The sequence below is a fragment of the Athene cunicularia genome (genome assembly GCF_003259725.1).
Source record: "Athene cunicularia isolate RWA chromosome 2 unlocalized genomic scaffold, athCun1 chr2_part1, whole genome shotgun sequence".
Lineage (NCBI taxonomy): Eukaryota > Metazoa > Chordata > Aves > Strigiformes > Strigidae > Athene > Athene cunicularia.
Window position 1 is genome coordinate 31,482,705 of NW_020799095.1, and position 14,569 is coordinate 31,497,273.

The window sequence follows — 14,569 nt, forward strand, 5'->3', positions numbered from 1 at the left end:
TCTAGATTCTGAAGTTTGTAATAAGCTTTTACAGAGATTTCAAACACAGATTTTACAATAACTTTTCTTAGTGTGTATCAGATTGATATAACAATACACTTCCTATATTATCTTTTGTTGATAAAATTCTTGAAGATTTTCCTCCTCCCTTCTTTTCAAAAATTTATCACATGTAAGGGCAGACTCTCCTATGGCAAAAATTTCAGGATTTTCTGCAGTGAGAGTTAATTGCGTAATTAGTGAATAGATGAAATTCTGGACTGTTCTTGGGCATTTTTCCACAGATTTGGAGAATAAAATAAACAATCTGGATATCTGGGAATGGTGCTTATGTATAAGAAGTTACATAATTTTCTGTTGGTTTGTTGCATTGCAAAGGTCTGTCTGTCTATTGCAAAGATACATCTTTGCAAATTAAATTGACTCATACCTTTTAACCTGTTTTATATTTTCCCAACAATTCTCTTCAGTTTATATGCAGTATTTAGATACATAGTTTCCTGGTTAATTTAAATCAGAATCTCCAAGGATATTCTGTAATGTGAACTCCATTTTACTAAAGCAGTTGTGATGGGTAAGAGCCTCATGAGCCACTGCTAATCTCTCAAACACAGTTGGGAAACTCTCAACTGAATGCAGAGCAAACAGATGAGTGAAGAATATTTACTAATTTGTGAACCACGTCATAGCTTCCTGTTTATGATAATGAACGACCTTGTCATTCCTCAGCAGCAAGATCCCCCTAAAGTTATGTATAGATCACATGAACTAGCCTGGCTTAGCTAGTTTGTACAAGAGCAGCCAATTTTTCAGAATCATGTGAGTAATAGTAAGACAAACACTGGTTGACTAAGAAAAGCTTATAAATCTTTCAGGTCAGTGATTAGTCTTGCAGTTTTGACTTAGAGTTCAAAGAAGTGGCATGTGAATAAATATTATAAGAGAAGTGGAACAATTACTGGAATTCATATGACTGGCTGCAATCATGGGAATTAAAGACTTTTATCTTTCCTTTAAAATGTAGAATTTAAAAACCAAATCCTTTCCCTTCCCTCTTCATGCATTCCCTTCTACAGCACATATCCCACATCACAACCAAGCTAATACCATCCAAAAGACATATACTGCAGCCAGTACACATTTCTGCTATAGTTTTTGGAGTGGTGGCTGCTGTCCCTAATAAACCACTATTTTGTGCTTTGACTCTTCACTGGCAGCCATAATAGCTTTAATATGCTTTTTTTTTTTTTTTTTTTTTTTGGTCAAGTCATGATTATAAATTCAGGTTTTACTGGTTTCAAGCAAAAACTATTTTTGGTGTATTTCACCCTCGCACAAATTTCTAATAATTTCTCTAGTCAGAAAGAAAAGCCCCAGGGAGGTAGAGAGGGGAAAAGATTCTTCATATTCTCTCTTCTCTCCCCCAGACTTGCAGTTTCTGTTAATTAAACATTAGGGTTGATGTACCAAATTACCTCTGTAGGATAGGGACAAATATACTGTCTCTTTCTCCACTTGAAGTAAGGGTAAATTTCACTCATTGCAGTGGAGTGTACTCATGTTCTGCGATGCCCAGCCGGTGATGTCTGATGCCAAGACAAAGCCCTAAGTAAAGGCCAAGAGGCAAAGCACTGGAGGCTGTACCACCCAGAAAAAAACTCACCACATATTATGAAAAAGTGTGAAACCTACCTATGATCATCTTTTTAAGTCTTGTGTTTTCACAGAGTAACTGTGAAGAACATGAACTCCAAAGAGACTCTGGTGTCTACCCCTTTTGAAATCCTGTCCTATGCTGACACCCTATCCAGCAGGAAATTACTATCATCTGGTCATGACAAATCAAAAGATACAATTTGAATCATAATGTCCTTTTTAGTTTTATATTTGGCTCATATTTTTGTGTATTCAAGCAGAAACATGATTTTCTTGGGTTACAACAGTGCTTATGAAAGTCTTCCTTTCTACTTGAGTTAGACTGTAACATTTTCTGGACAAGGGAGGGGTTTTTTTTATGCGTTTCTACAGTATCAATCACACTGCCAGTGCTCAATAAATTATTCTAATGATATCTATGCAAATAACATCAACTATCTTTAATTCAAAAAGCTTCAACTTATTTTCTATTCTCCTGTATTTATAGCAGCAGCTGGAAGAGGCCCTTAACACTGATCCATTATCTTTGCTTTTAACTAGAGAAGCCCAGAAGATTCTGAGTCTGCTGAAGTTCCTCCAGAGAGTAAGGCGAACAGCAAAAAAAGTTAGTATCAATAAAGACTAGACAAGTAAAAGGAAAAGCCTTCAGACCTAAGATGGAATTGAAAGTGTGAAGCTTGTTTAGCTCTGTTTGCTGTGTGCTACATCACCACATTTAATGGTGCTTGGCTACATAATTTAATCTCTGCTTAAAGACCTTTTCAGCTGCCAACCCTGTAATTGCAAAGTTCATTAATCATATACTGTCCATGCTTTAGTGTTTGTTTACTCACTGTTGCAAACCATCTCTCTAAAGCCTCTGTTTAAATGGAAATATTCAAATTTAATACGAAACAGATTTTTTTTATAATTGTAAACTTTGCTTGGACTTTTATTTCTGAAGGTAATTAAATAATTGTTTTGTTGGCTCATTATACTAATAAAATTCTGCTTTCCTTCTTCTCTTACATGGTAAAACAATAGCCTCTTTAAACCAGTAATGATTTTTTTACATGTATGGAATTATGGGCTCATGATGGCTCTTATTTTTAGGATAATCTGTTTTCTTCAGAAAGCTTCCAAGTTAGTTCCTATCTTCTCTGTTTTGTTGCTGCTTAGTTCAAAAAAATGAAAGAGCATAAAACAAATTCTGCCTTTGACTGTACTTGTATGACCTTGGTGAATTTAGTAGAGTTGCAGTCATTCAACTGCGGGAATAACATTTTAATTGAAATCAGTTTATTTACTATAATCAGCTGCCCTTTATTTTGTGATCTCAGGTCATCAGTTTGATTTATTTAACAATGTCATTATCTTCTAGGTTTTTAATATTTTCCTCTGTTCTTGTCGATTTCATTTCCATTTCTGAGGCATTTGAAATCTGGATTTCCATTTCTTCAGTCTCACTTATCCAGCAGTACACAATACAGTGCCAGTTTCATTGTGACTCTCTCTAGATCTTTCCATTCTGTTCAATCATTACTACCTTCTAAGCACAAAAAAATTTCTAGTGATCTCAAGGTTATTTGTTCCAAATAACTAAATTTGGTGATAACTAGATTTGGGATAGTTTCTCAGTAATGATCTTTGTTTGGTTCCATTTTTTCCTCATAGCTCAGTTTTACCTCTATATCAGAAATCAGTAAGTGAAACCATAGTAAGGAAGGGGGGTTGTTTTGGTTTAGTTCTTTCTGAGAATAGATATTTTTAAAAGTTTCGTTTGTTACAATTCTTATGAATAGCTAACTGCATATACATACCTTGGTACATTGATACTGAGCTAAACTTTTGGGTGGTTTTTTTTTCCCAAAATGGAACGGAATCTGCAGCCCTAAGACAGAAGCCTAACATCTACAGAAATGCCAGATTTCACTGTAAACACATGTCAAATACGACTGCGAGAGGAGTCAGTCACCTTAGATACCCAGTAACTCAGAAAGCAAGCTGTTGGAAGAAAAAGATGTCTCACTGTCCCTCTCATTTATCCACGCTTGTTCTATCAGTATCTGAAAAGATCAGAGAGTAGCATTTAATGTTTGTATACTCAATGAAACTTTACATTAACTAGGAATATTTTGCTGTAAGAGTAATGAAAACATTGGAAAAAATATATTTATGGATGAATGTTTGCTTTAAACTCTTATTCAAAGCTTAAAAAATTTAATCTATGGTGGGAGTGCTGCACCCTTTAGCTTTATTAAAATTATGGAATAGAATTTGCTATGAATTCCAATCCCCTATTTAAGCACAGAAAATTATCAAAAGTAAATGTAGGATCGTTTAAGAAGAGGCTTTGTAGAAATAGTTAGGGTAATAAGTTAATAGTTACTGTTGCAGCAATATAATGTGAGATAGTTGCTAGTAACAAAGTTACTTTAGGCTGAAAGTAAATTAAGATAAACATTCAGATCTGTTATATATATATATATATATATATATATAATTCTAACTTTCAGTCAAGTTAGTTCACAAAGCTTACATTTGCAATTGTTCCATAATGTTAACCTGATCCCTATGTTATATTAAAGACAATACACTAGAGTGAGTTCCAGTAACCATGGTATATCTTCTTCAACAATCAGATACTTGAATAAAACAGGCTAATAATATCAGGGCAGACCATGATTTTGTCCTCACCAGTGCTTATTACAAATCACAAATATAATGTAGTGCAGCAATCTATTATTTCTATGCAATTCATGCTCTGCACTATTGATTATAAACTGTCCAGAGTGCTTAGAAAGAACTTTGCAAACTGGGGACATCCACGTCTGGCTCTGTAAACTGGCAGGAAAATCTTAACATGCCTGCCAATTTTTCTGAACCCGCAGAGCTCCCAGGCAACTAGGGAGGATTTTCTGAATACAGTTGTTAGGCTTTTATGTGCTGGGTGGTTTTTTTTTATAATAGTCTGAAGACTTCAGTTCTAGCCAGTTTCTGTAAGAAAAACATCTCCCCCATCACTATAAAATGGTCATTTCTGGAAAAACATTACTGAAGTGAAACCTTGTAATAACTACATTCAGACAGTTCTGTGCAGCTCCATGTTAGCTCCTTAGACTGTCATGTCTGTGTGGGGCCCACAAAAGCCAGGAAAATATATGATGTTTAGGGCCCAAATCACGACCCTGCTTCTTCAGACATAAAAGCAATGCTTTGCAAAGTGTTCTGTCCATACTGTGTCAAAGGAAGCTGGATGAGTTTCCTGAGAGGCATTAGAAGGTCCTGCTTGTAAGATTGTGGATAAAATGCATGGAACAAAGTACAGGATGAGAGAGTCAATTATATGTTGATAAGCCTAGACATTGAGCCTGTGTATGGAGCCTCATTGTTACTTGAAGAGATAAAATCCCTCCCGAAGTATCCATTCAGCATGCTACATGGCAGCCTGAGTCACAGGCTGGATGCAGAGTCTGTCACTAATTCCCTAGCTGGTCTTCAGTACTTCTATTACTAGTAGCACCTCTCCTCTCATGTCAGGTGCCTAATCATGAACTGTTCCACTGTTCCACACTAAAGCAAAGTCACTGAGCAATATGGGAAAGAAAAACAGCCATCTGCATCCATGAGTGATGCTGCAGACAGGAGTACTATGAGCATAGTGGCCATTGATTGATTGGAACAAAAGTTTGAAATGAGCATGCTGTAACACTGTACTGATAGTGGTATTTTGAAGCTTGTTGCTTTTCATCTCTATCTTTCACTGTAATACAACCTCATTAAAAACAGACCCTGAAAATATTACTCAGTAGTAACACTCTTTACAGTATTAAAATGATCAGCTATATCAGACTAAATATTAATCTTCATAATAGCTGCTCAGTTGCCTGAGTGACGGTGGAAAAACTCCCACCTTTTAAGCAAAAACCCCAACATATAGAATTCAAGACAATTTGTGCGAATTTCAGCAACTAAGGAAAGATTAATGAAAACATTTAGGACATATGAGACAGGAGTCAGTAAGATTTTTTCTAATAGTTGACCCAGTAAAAATAAAGAAGCTACTTCCTGGTGTTTGCATCTCTGAATTATTCTCCAACCTACTTTTACATTTCAAGTGTTTTGAAAGAAGTGGAATAACAAAGACAAAACAGATTAACACTGTTGTCTTCTGTTTATAATGACTTTTCATTATGTTGTATTTGCAAAAGCCAAAATAATTTGTAACATAGCAAAAGTTACAATATATGTTTGTGTTAAAACTTCTTGCCTTTTTTTTTTTGTTTGTTTGTTTGTTTTTTCCTAGGTAAGAAAATTAGCTTGCTAGCAATAATGGTTCTGGTGGGTGACAGTCTTCACAATTTTGCTGATGGCTTGGTAATAGGAGCAGCATTCTCATCCTCTACAGAAACAGGTGTGACAACGACAATTGCTATTTTATGCCATGAAATTCCTCATGAAATGGGTAAGAAACATATTTGTGTAATTTACCTGGTTGGCTTTGTATTTCAGGTTTCCCAAACAATTCTTTCCTGTATGACAATAGTGGCAATTTTTGCTTATAGCATCATAAACTATAACAATGCATGAGATGGATATATAAAGAGGCTGTATTATTCTCTTTCACCATCACAAGAAGGAGGGGAGACTGCTTCCCTCATTATATGATGCCATCCCATCTCAACTTCTCCAAATGTAAATGCCATCAGGTCAAGAGTGACCTGTTATTCTCATGTGTACAGACACAAAAAACAGTAAGCTATGAGCAAGAGCCATGCCCACATAATGGGCATGCCTGATGCAACGGGCCATCCAAGAGTTTTAGTATGCAGCTGAGCCATTTAACAATGTATTCCTCATACCACCCTCATTCCTGCTGCTAATCAAGAATAACAAGATAATAAAAGAAGATGTATGACCCATTTTACTAGTGGCCAGGAAAGGAACATTGTTCTATTGAACATTGCCCTCAATTATCTCCTTGTGGTAAATCTTTCAGTAAGGCCAAAGTTGTTCCCGACTTTGTGTTGATGAACATATATAAACTGGCAAGTTTGAGATGTGAACTACAGATTCTATTCTTAAATGACTGAAGTTTTCATGTACTGTCTATGTAGAAAACTTCCCCAAACAAAAAGGTGGGATGGGGAACTGCTGTAAAACTGGTAAGCAAAGAAATTACCAAAATACTGAACACTTAACTCCAAAGACAAACTCTTGATTCTGGGGCAGTAATATCCCAGTGTCAAAGCGGCATTTCTACACTCACAGAGAAGAATTTTAAAAATCTTTTACTGTGGCCCTGTTAGGAAATAATTTATTTTAGAAGCAAAATCTGTGATGGGATTCTGATGTACAATTTACCAAAATTAATTAGGTCTGAAATCAGAGGAATTAAACTCAAACTGGATTCAGATTGGCACAGGTTTTTCTGACTTGTAGCACCTGTAAAACACTAAAAGACCATGCTGCAAGTATACTCACATGATGTGAACTGGCAAGTTCCCAGTCGAGAAAGATTTAGAAACTCCGGGAAAGCACGTGACTTCACTTTTGCATGTATCCAAGTTGGAAATGTCACAGGACATCAAGAACTAACAGAAAGCCACTCCTGTATACTGTATGCTATCTTTAGGAACAGCTAAACAAATACAAGTCAATATGGGGGGGTTTGTTTGGTTTTTTTCACACAGAATGAGTTTATAACCTATTCTACAGAAATCTAAGGGCAGTCCTCCATCATTCCCTATCTTTGTGCATATCTTAATTATTTTCCTTCATGTTTTATTACCAAGAGTCTTACAAATACATTTATCAGTGAACTGATAAATTTTCTCTCTTTTTCTCTATGCAGGAGATTTTGCTGTGCTGCTAAGTACAGGGCTTCCCACGAAGATTGTAATTTTGATGAATTTTATAAGTGCACTAACAGCATTCTTAGGACTTTATATTGGCCTTTCTGTATCAACTGACCCATGCATTCAAAACTGGATTTTTACTGTTACAGCTGGAATGTTCTTGTATTTATCTTTAGCAGAAATGGTGAGAACTTCAGTCTATTGTTATATTTTCCTTTAACGTAGCAACATCACAGATGGGTGTCAGAGAAACGCAGGTGGATGGACTTGGAGGGAAAAAGAGCTCATAGGATTCTTGGGAAAAGCATGTTGTCTGCCCTGTGTGCGTACAGTGCTTAGAACAATAGTCTGTTTTTTTTCCTGTCACTGCCATGTTAGGTATAATTAAAATAAAAAGGTGAGATAAAGGCCATTAAGAGGGTAATGAATGAGAAAGGTATAAAGGACTTTTAAAGGGGGGAAGGTAAACAATATGTTTTGTAGGCCTGATAGTTACTTGGTACAACATAAAGAAACTTTTGTACCTGCAGGGTTTTTTTAAATTTTGAAGAAGTTGGTTAATTTTCTCCTTTTACCTTTTTTTTTTTGGTTTTTGTTTTGGTTTGGTTTGGTTTGGTTTTTTCATCCATTGTTTCAACATGAATTTGGTCTTTCTGAACTAAAATGAAAAATGTTTATCCTGTGCTCTTCCTGGCCAACCTTTGTATCTCAGACAGGTTTGGATGAGCTCCTAAGCAATTAAAAATCCATCAGATTGCCTCAATTTTTTCATATTTACCCAATGTTTGCCATAATCCCAGTTCAATAGCAAAGATCAGACTATAGAAAAATTAAGTGTGAAGATATACAGTAGTAGGAAGGTCTAAAGACTGTGCAAGAATGTGGTAGAATCATAACTCATGCCGATGCCTCAGGGCACATCATTTGTTGAAGAGATGGCTAACTGTTACCCTTGTAACTATCCAGAACTTAATTACCTTGCCAGCTTTGTCACATGGCTCTTTAACCAATGTGTGTTAATGTAAAGTTGCTTGCAAGTTTATGAACAAAGATGGAATATTTTGAGTAATTAGATGAAGGGAAAAAAAAAAAAAAAAAGAGGTCTGTCTCTTAAAAAATTATTCCTGTGTTTTTTCCAAACCTGACTGTCTCTCTGCTGTGTTCACTACCACCCCCCACCTGATGCCTGAGATATTATTTACCAGGTTCAAGCATAACACTTTAAACCTGATATATCATGCCAGTATTATAACCTATTTAAAAATCTACTTGAATAATTGACCTTAGACCTTGGGTGTATTTTAGTCTGGTTTTGCTACTGTAGCAAAAGTAAGGCAAACATGAAGTGCTCCTAGGAGCTTATGAGGAAACTGCTTAAGGACTGTGGATGTGTCAACAGTCCTGACTGAAGTGGTAAGTAACAGAATATGTTGTGCATGAAATTTCATCTTGTTCTGACAGAGAAATTTGTAACTGAGGCTACCTATACCTGCTCAATAGGCATGGTTTAACTAATGTGGCTGAGAATCTATTGGGTATCCACAAGCTTCTAGAACACCACCATGTTTTGACCTGAGTCTTTATAGTTATGTGCTAGCTGTAAATCCCAAGAGATGACAGTTTCAGGCAGAGACAGGGACATGTTTTCCCTTGTTCTCAGCTTGTCACCTTATTCTTATTCTTGATGTGAAAAGGAGAAAAAGGGAGAGAGAGGGAGGATCTGATTTCTCTCACCTCCCTTTTATTAATAGGATTCCTATTGGTCTTTCTCTGCATTTTGTCAAAAGAACTACCATTGCGTTGCTCACCTATGTTTGACAGAAGTGCAAGTGTTGAATATCATAGGGATTATTTTATTAAAAAAAAATATTCCTATACCATTGTAGAAATCTATCGATGTGAAAAGTTTCATATATTTGTACAGTACATACCAAAAAAAAAAAAAAAAAAAAGCCATTCCTTATGTATTTTTCAACTTTCTGCACAGAAATAACTTCTATTATCTGCTGCTTTCTTATCTACAAACAGCAATCATCAGTGTTCCTGCCAATGGTGTATAAATATTTAATGGGGTACAAAACTATAATTTTCAGTATTTTTTAAATGATCTTTCAAATATTCATGTGCTTGTTAGAGTAGTGATGAAATAAGAGAGCAGCAGTTATAAAACTGAACAGCCTCACTGGTTTCTGCATTGAGGAACATTGAGTGGTATGAGATGGCAGTTCATTGACAGGACAGTACTGTGAGACTGCTGCTGCAGTTAAGGTTGCACAAAACTACTTCTGTGGTTAATTAAAGGTTTTTTCATTTCTACAGTGGCATTCTAGCACCATTAACAAGCAGGGTGGACTAATAATTTTAGAAATCTGAGGAAAGGGCCAAAATATAAAATTCTTTATGTCTTTCATCATTTTTCACCAAGGAATTCTGCAAAACTTCATCTTCCCAGTAATTGGGGAAGGTGGAAGAGTATTTTGTCTTGCAGGTATGCATGCACAGGTGTAATATTGCAATGTAAATTGTTGTTTCAAGATCTGCATGTGAGTAAACACATGAAGTGTTGTGGGTTTAGTTGTTGTTTAACCAAAAGTAAATCCCCTGAAAAACAGCTTTTTATGAGCAGTGTAGTGAGATTTTTGTACCTGGCATCTGTTTAGACATCATAACTGTAACTGTAACTTATCAATGTTTCCAAAGATCTTTTAATTAACAACATACCTTTAATCTGAATTGAAACTTGTGATACCAATATATGGAATAGAACAGATCGGCTCACTACTAATGAATTATTTCTTTGAAAAAAACATGTCCCCTTCTTCTCTTGGGAAACAAACTTGAAAATCCTGTATCAGTCTTTTAAATGAGTATCTATGAAGTAATCATGATGGATAAATATTTATGGAATCACATGAATTGTATTAAACCCCAAGGACTGGGACATCATTTCCAACTTACTGTCTAATTGGAAAAGAGGGAGATAGAAGCAAGAAATACAGTAAGGATATCAAGAAATAGGAACCAGCCAACTACTCCCTAAGGCAACTAACTGATGTTTTCTCTGACTAACCTTAAAAAACTTTTCGATTTTGAAGTTAAAGAAGTATTTTTCAAGTGACTTATTGGGCTGTTGCAGTGTGTCATTCATGCCATATATGTCCAACATGGTAGAATTCTTGTTTAGCCAGGACATGGTTGAAAGCCCCTCATGCCTTCTTTCAGCATACCTCTTCTTAATTCTTCATATGTTTTGGGTGCTCATGATAACATGAGCTGGAGTGAGACAGAGTAATCCCTTGATTAAGAGTAACTGTTTTGCCTCCAACAGACTTCAAGCATTAGCAAGCATGATGGCATCCAACAGCTTGGATGCAGCACTATCTTCCCTTAATTTGTGAAATGTTTTTCATCTGCCAGTTGAATAGACTTCCTAAACAAAATCTTCTCTGCTGTACCACACACATTTGTGTTTGGAGAGAGCTGGGGAACCACAGTTGATACTGTTTCAGCAATCAGCTTTTCTTTTCAGACATAGGCAGGGATGTCACACTAGGTAAGGCTACAGATATGGTCTGTGCATTTGATAACATGCACATAGATTAGGTGGAGGGAGAAGACATCTGCGCTGGACATAGGAAGGGTACTACCTGCTGAGAATTATTTTTTGAAACTTTCTTAGGAACCTACAGTGCATGTGTGTAATTCATAAATTAGTACTGACAGCACTAAGAGAAAACACTAGCTTTTGCAGTGGGAGGGGAAGAAAATTCCTATTTAGAGAACTTGTTCACTTAGGCGCTGGAGAAGGGGACAAAATAGACTTATTATAAGGATAAATAAGAGACCAAAGGTCTAGACTGGAACCTTGGATTCAGGCCTCGGTCTCAATTAACAGTTTTTACTTATATACACAACAAAACCCACATGCTCTGAACACTTACAAACTGTCAGTTTGGATTTTGTTTTACATCAGAACTTTGAGGTGTTTACATTTGCTTTAGATTAAAAGTTTCTGATGATCCTTAAATAAAAATTAACGACATGAGTTTCTAAGATGTGAATTTGTACTATAATTTAAACCACTGACTAGTTGTTATGAAGATTCAGGACGTTTTGGTTTGCCTGTTATTTTTATGCAAAACTTTAAAGTGGAGGCAGGTTTTTCACTGTAGTTTTATTTTGGGCCCATGCCAACTTCCAGAGAAAGAAGAGTGCAGGAGAAGCAGACCCAGAGACCCCCCTCCAATAGAGGGAAGGACAATCATAGGAAATAGTTGTACACATACCCTGTTAGCCTCCTTGGTCAGCACCACTCCACTGTCTCCCAGTGGCTGATGCTGTTACAGCTCCTGTGAAGAGGCTCTAAAGAGCAGAGGAAATAAGTAGCTTCATTCTAGTGCAGACTGTGAGTAGAGCAGGAAGGGATGATGGGAGAGTGCCAGGACCACTCGCTATTGTTTTCAAGTTCACAACAAATAGACAAAAAAACTCCAACCAAAACAAAAGGTCAGTAGCAGGCTACTGCTCTATATTTATTCCCAAAGTAGATGTGAAAATATCAGCAGCCATGTCACTCTCGATGTCTATAATGCATAAAGCATAAAAACTAAGAGAGTCTGAGCCTGAGGCAAAATGTTCACAGGCTTTGTTGAGACATAAATTTTATTTGAAATCTTGATAAAAGAGAACATGTAGGGTGGAAGGTCAACGGTAGCTTTTAATATGATTATAAACAGCTGCTGCTCCTTTACTTGATTTAAAACTCACAGATTAAAATATTAAATGTAAATTTTTCAAATGTATTTAAAAAATGCTGGTTTCTACTCTTATGTTTACTAAAGCACAAGTAAATAGGAGTGTTGCCAGTTATTTCAGTAAGAGCAGGACTGACCCTATATATAGTACTGAAACAAAAATCTCAAAAACTAGTTTATTCCCACAAACGGGAATAACTAATTTTACTGAATAAGCATTTCCTTACAGACAGCTGTATAAAATTACTAAAAGCTATTGAGAAGTTAACAAATTTTTGAATCTTATTTATAATTCTTGTCAGTGTTACTAAAAGAACCTAATGGGCAGAATTTGATTAATTTAAATATTTCCCTGTCAGGATTGGTTTTGTTACAATGTACAGAACATGCTATAGATTAATAGTTATATTCAGAAACTCAGCATTTTGAAAGTTTTTTTAATGAAGTTTGCCTTGTTTTCCCATAAGACTTTTTTTCCCAGAGATTAATATATCTGGCTCTCATTCTGGTGTCTTATTCTTTTTTTAGCTTCCTGAAATGACTCATATTCAGACGCGGCGACCCTGGTTGATGTTTCTCCTACAGAACCTTGGATTACTATTAGGCTGGCTTTGCCTCTTACTTTTGGCTATATATGAACAGAAAATTAAAATATAAGTTTTCTGTTGGAAATCTTGAAGTACCACTTATAACAGTGGATAGCATTATTCACAATTTTGTCATGTCTGCTATAGTGATACATAAATTAAGTTGCTGGGATTTTTATATCTGAAAAGTAGATAACTATTTCACTTTATTAACTTATTGTTCTGATTTTGTAATTTTTTTTTTTTTGTAAACTTGAATGTTTAGAATTATGTTTTATTTGTTACTGTGTTTACCAGATCCCATGCTCAAACTCACAGGAGCTTTTGATTAGTTTTTATTGAGACCGTTCTAGTTGAATGCTCTAAGTGATCTCTGCCAGTCTGATTGAAGAAAAGAATAAAATACTTTTCTATGCAATAATTAAAGTGGACTAACCATAGTTGAATAATTTGAAGCAGAAATATTTTTTGCCTCTTAGTACGAAGAATAAATGTATTTCTATAAAACTATAAAGTATAGCAAAACTCAACTGTTAGATGGCACACAGCAATCTCACAATATCTGCACTATCTACTTTGTCAACATAAAGATCCTCAGTAATCATACCCAGCTGGTCCACTGTGGAAGGTAAAATTTGACACGTGTAAATGTTGAAGTTTATGATCTAGAAATCTGAGAATGCCCTTTTCTGACTATAATATAATTTGTCGTACATGTGATGAAATCTGTGACAGTCAAGCATTGGACTATATAGTAACTGTCAGAGTAACTACCTTCTGCATTATCTTGCCTCTCATGGTGGCTCATGGCACATGCTTATGAAGGATTATAAGATATATGTTTCAATTGTTTTTCTCCAATATTCCTTCCAGGCTCCTCAAATCAAGGGGTTCCTTGAGCCAGACGTTTCTTCTCAGCCATTATGTTTAATAAACACCAACAGTGCCTTCCCATAAGCAATTAGTTTATTCATACATATGCAGCGTGAATTGTGGCAAGAGCTTTTTCAGTTGTCCAAAGTGCATGTAGCTGTGCTTTCTTAGGGCGTTACTGCCACTCCTTCTATCCTGAGTGATTTTGGTGTAGTTAGTCCCCTTGATTTCAAGGGAATTCTGCATAAGTTGAGATGAGTCATTTAATTTAGTACTGCAGAATCAAGCCTGACACAAATATACAAATTCTGCCCTGATTCTGAGGTGGTGACCGACTTCCAGGAGGTACTCAGCTGTGCAATTTCTGCTACTTAAATGCTATCAATTTTTGACGGAATAATCCCCCCTACCTAATTTATATTTTTGTATGAGTATAGAAATGCATTCTCTCTCCATGCTCTGATGAACTATGGAAATAGGGAGAGCAAGTTACAGAACAAACATCTATTCTTTAAACAGGAAGTGGATATTTTCTTTTCCTTGTCTTAACTCAAACTTGAAATATGGCTACATTATGACACAATATGATTGCCTCACAATGTGTCCTGTGTTTATTTGACAGGTCCTAGTGAAGGTATAATTATTCTCATATTACAGAGGGGAACAGAGTATACTCTCCCAGAGTAGACTGTGAGGACTGGCAGTTAGAGGTTTCATGGGCACCATACTACCCTAACAACAAAATGTAAAGTGAAAATAATTTCACTGTTTATTTCATTCAAATAATTTCATTGTTTGTAATAGTCCAGATTTACAGGCTTGTGAACCCCTAATCATCCACAGACTTACCTTTGGGAAAAAC

General features: G+C 35.9%; 1 protein-coding gene across 1 annotated transcript in view; it reads left to right on the forward strand.

The window, feature by feature from the left end:
• The window catches only part of SLC39A12 (solute carrier family 39 member 12), a 35,232-nt gene extending 21,849 nt beyond the window's left edge, over positions 1 to 13,383 (forward strand). Inside the window, exons 11-14 of the mRNA XM_026842362.1 lie at positions 2,197 to 2,260; positions 5,942 to 6,100; positions 7,490 to 7,677; positions 12,776 to 13,383. Coding sequence (XP_026698163.1) covers positions 2,197 to 2,260; positions 5,942 to 6,100; positions 7,490 to 7,677; positions 12,776 to 12,904 — 540 coding nt within the window. The 3' untranslated portion in view covers positions 12,905 to 13,383. The remainder of the gene's footprint in view (positions 1 to 2,196; positions 2,261 to 5,941; positions 6,101 to 7,489; positions 7,678 to 12,775) is intronic.
• The last annotated feature ends 1,186 nt before the right edge of the window (positions 13,384 to 14,569 follow it).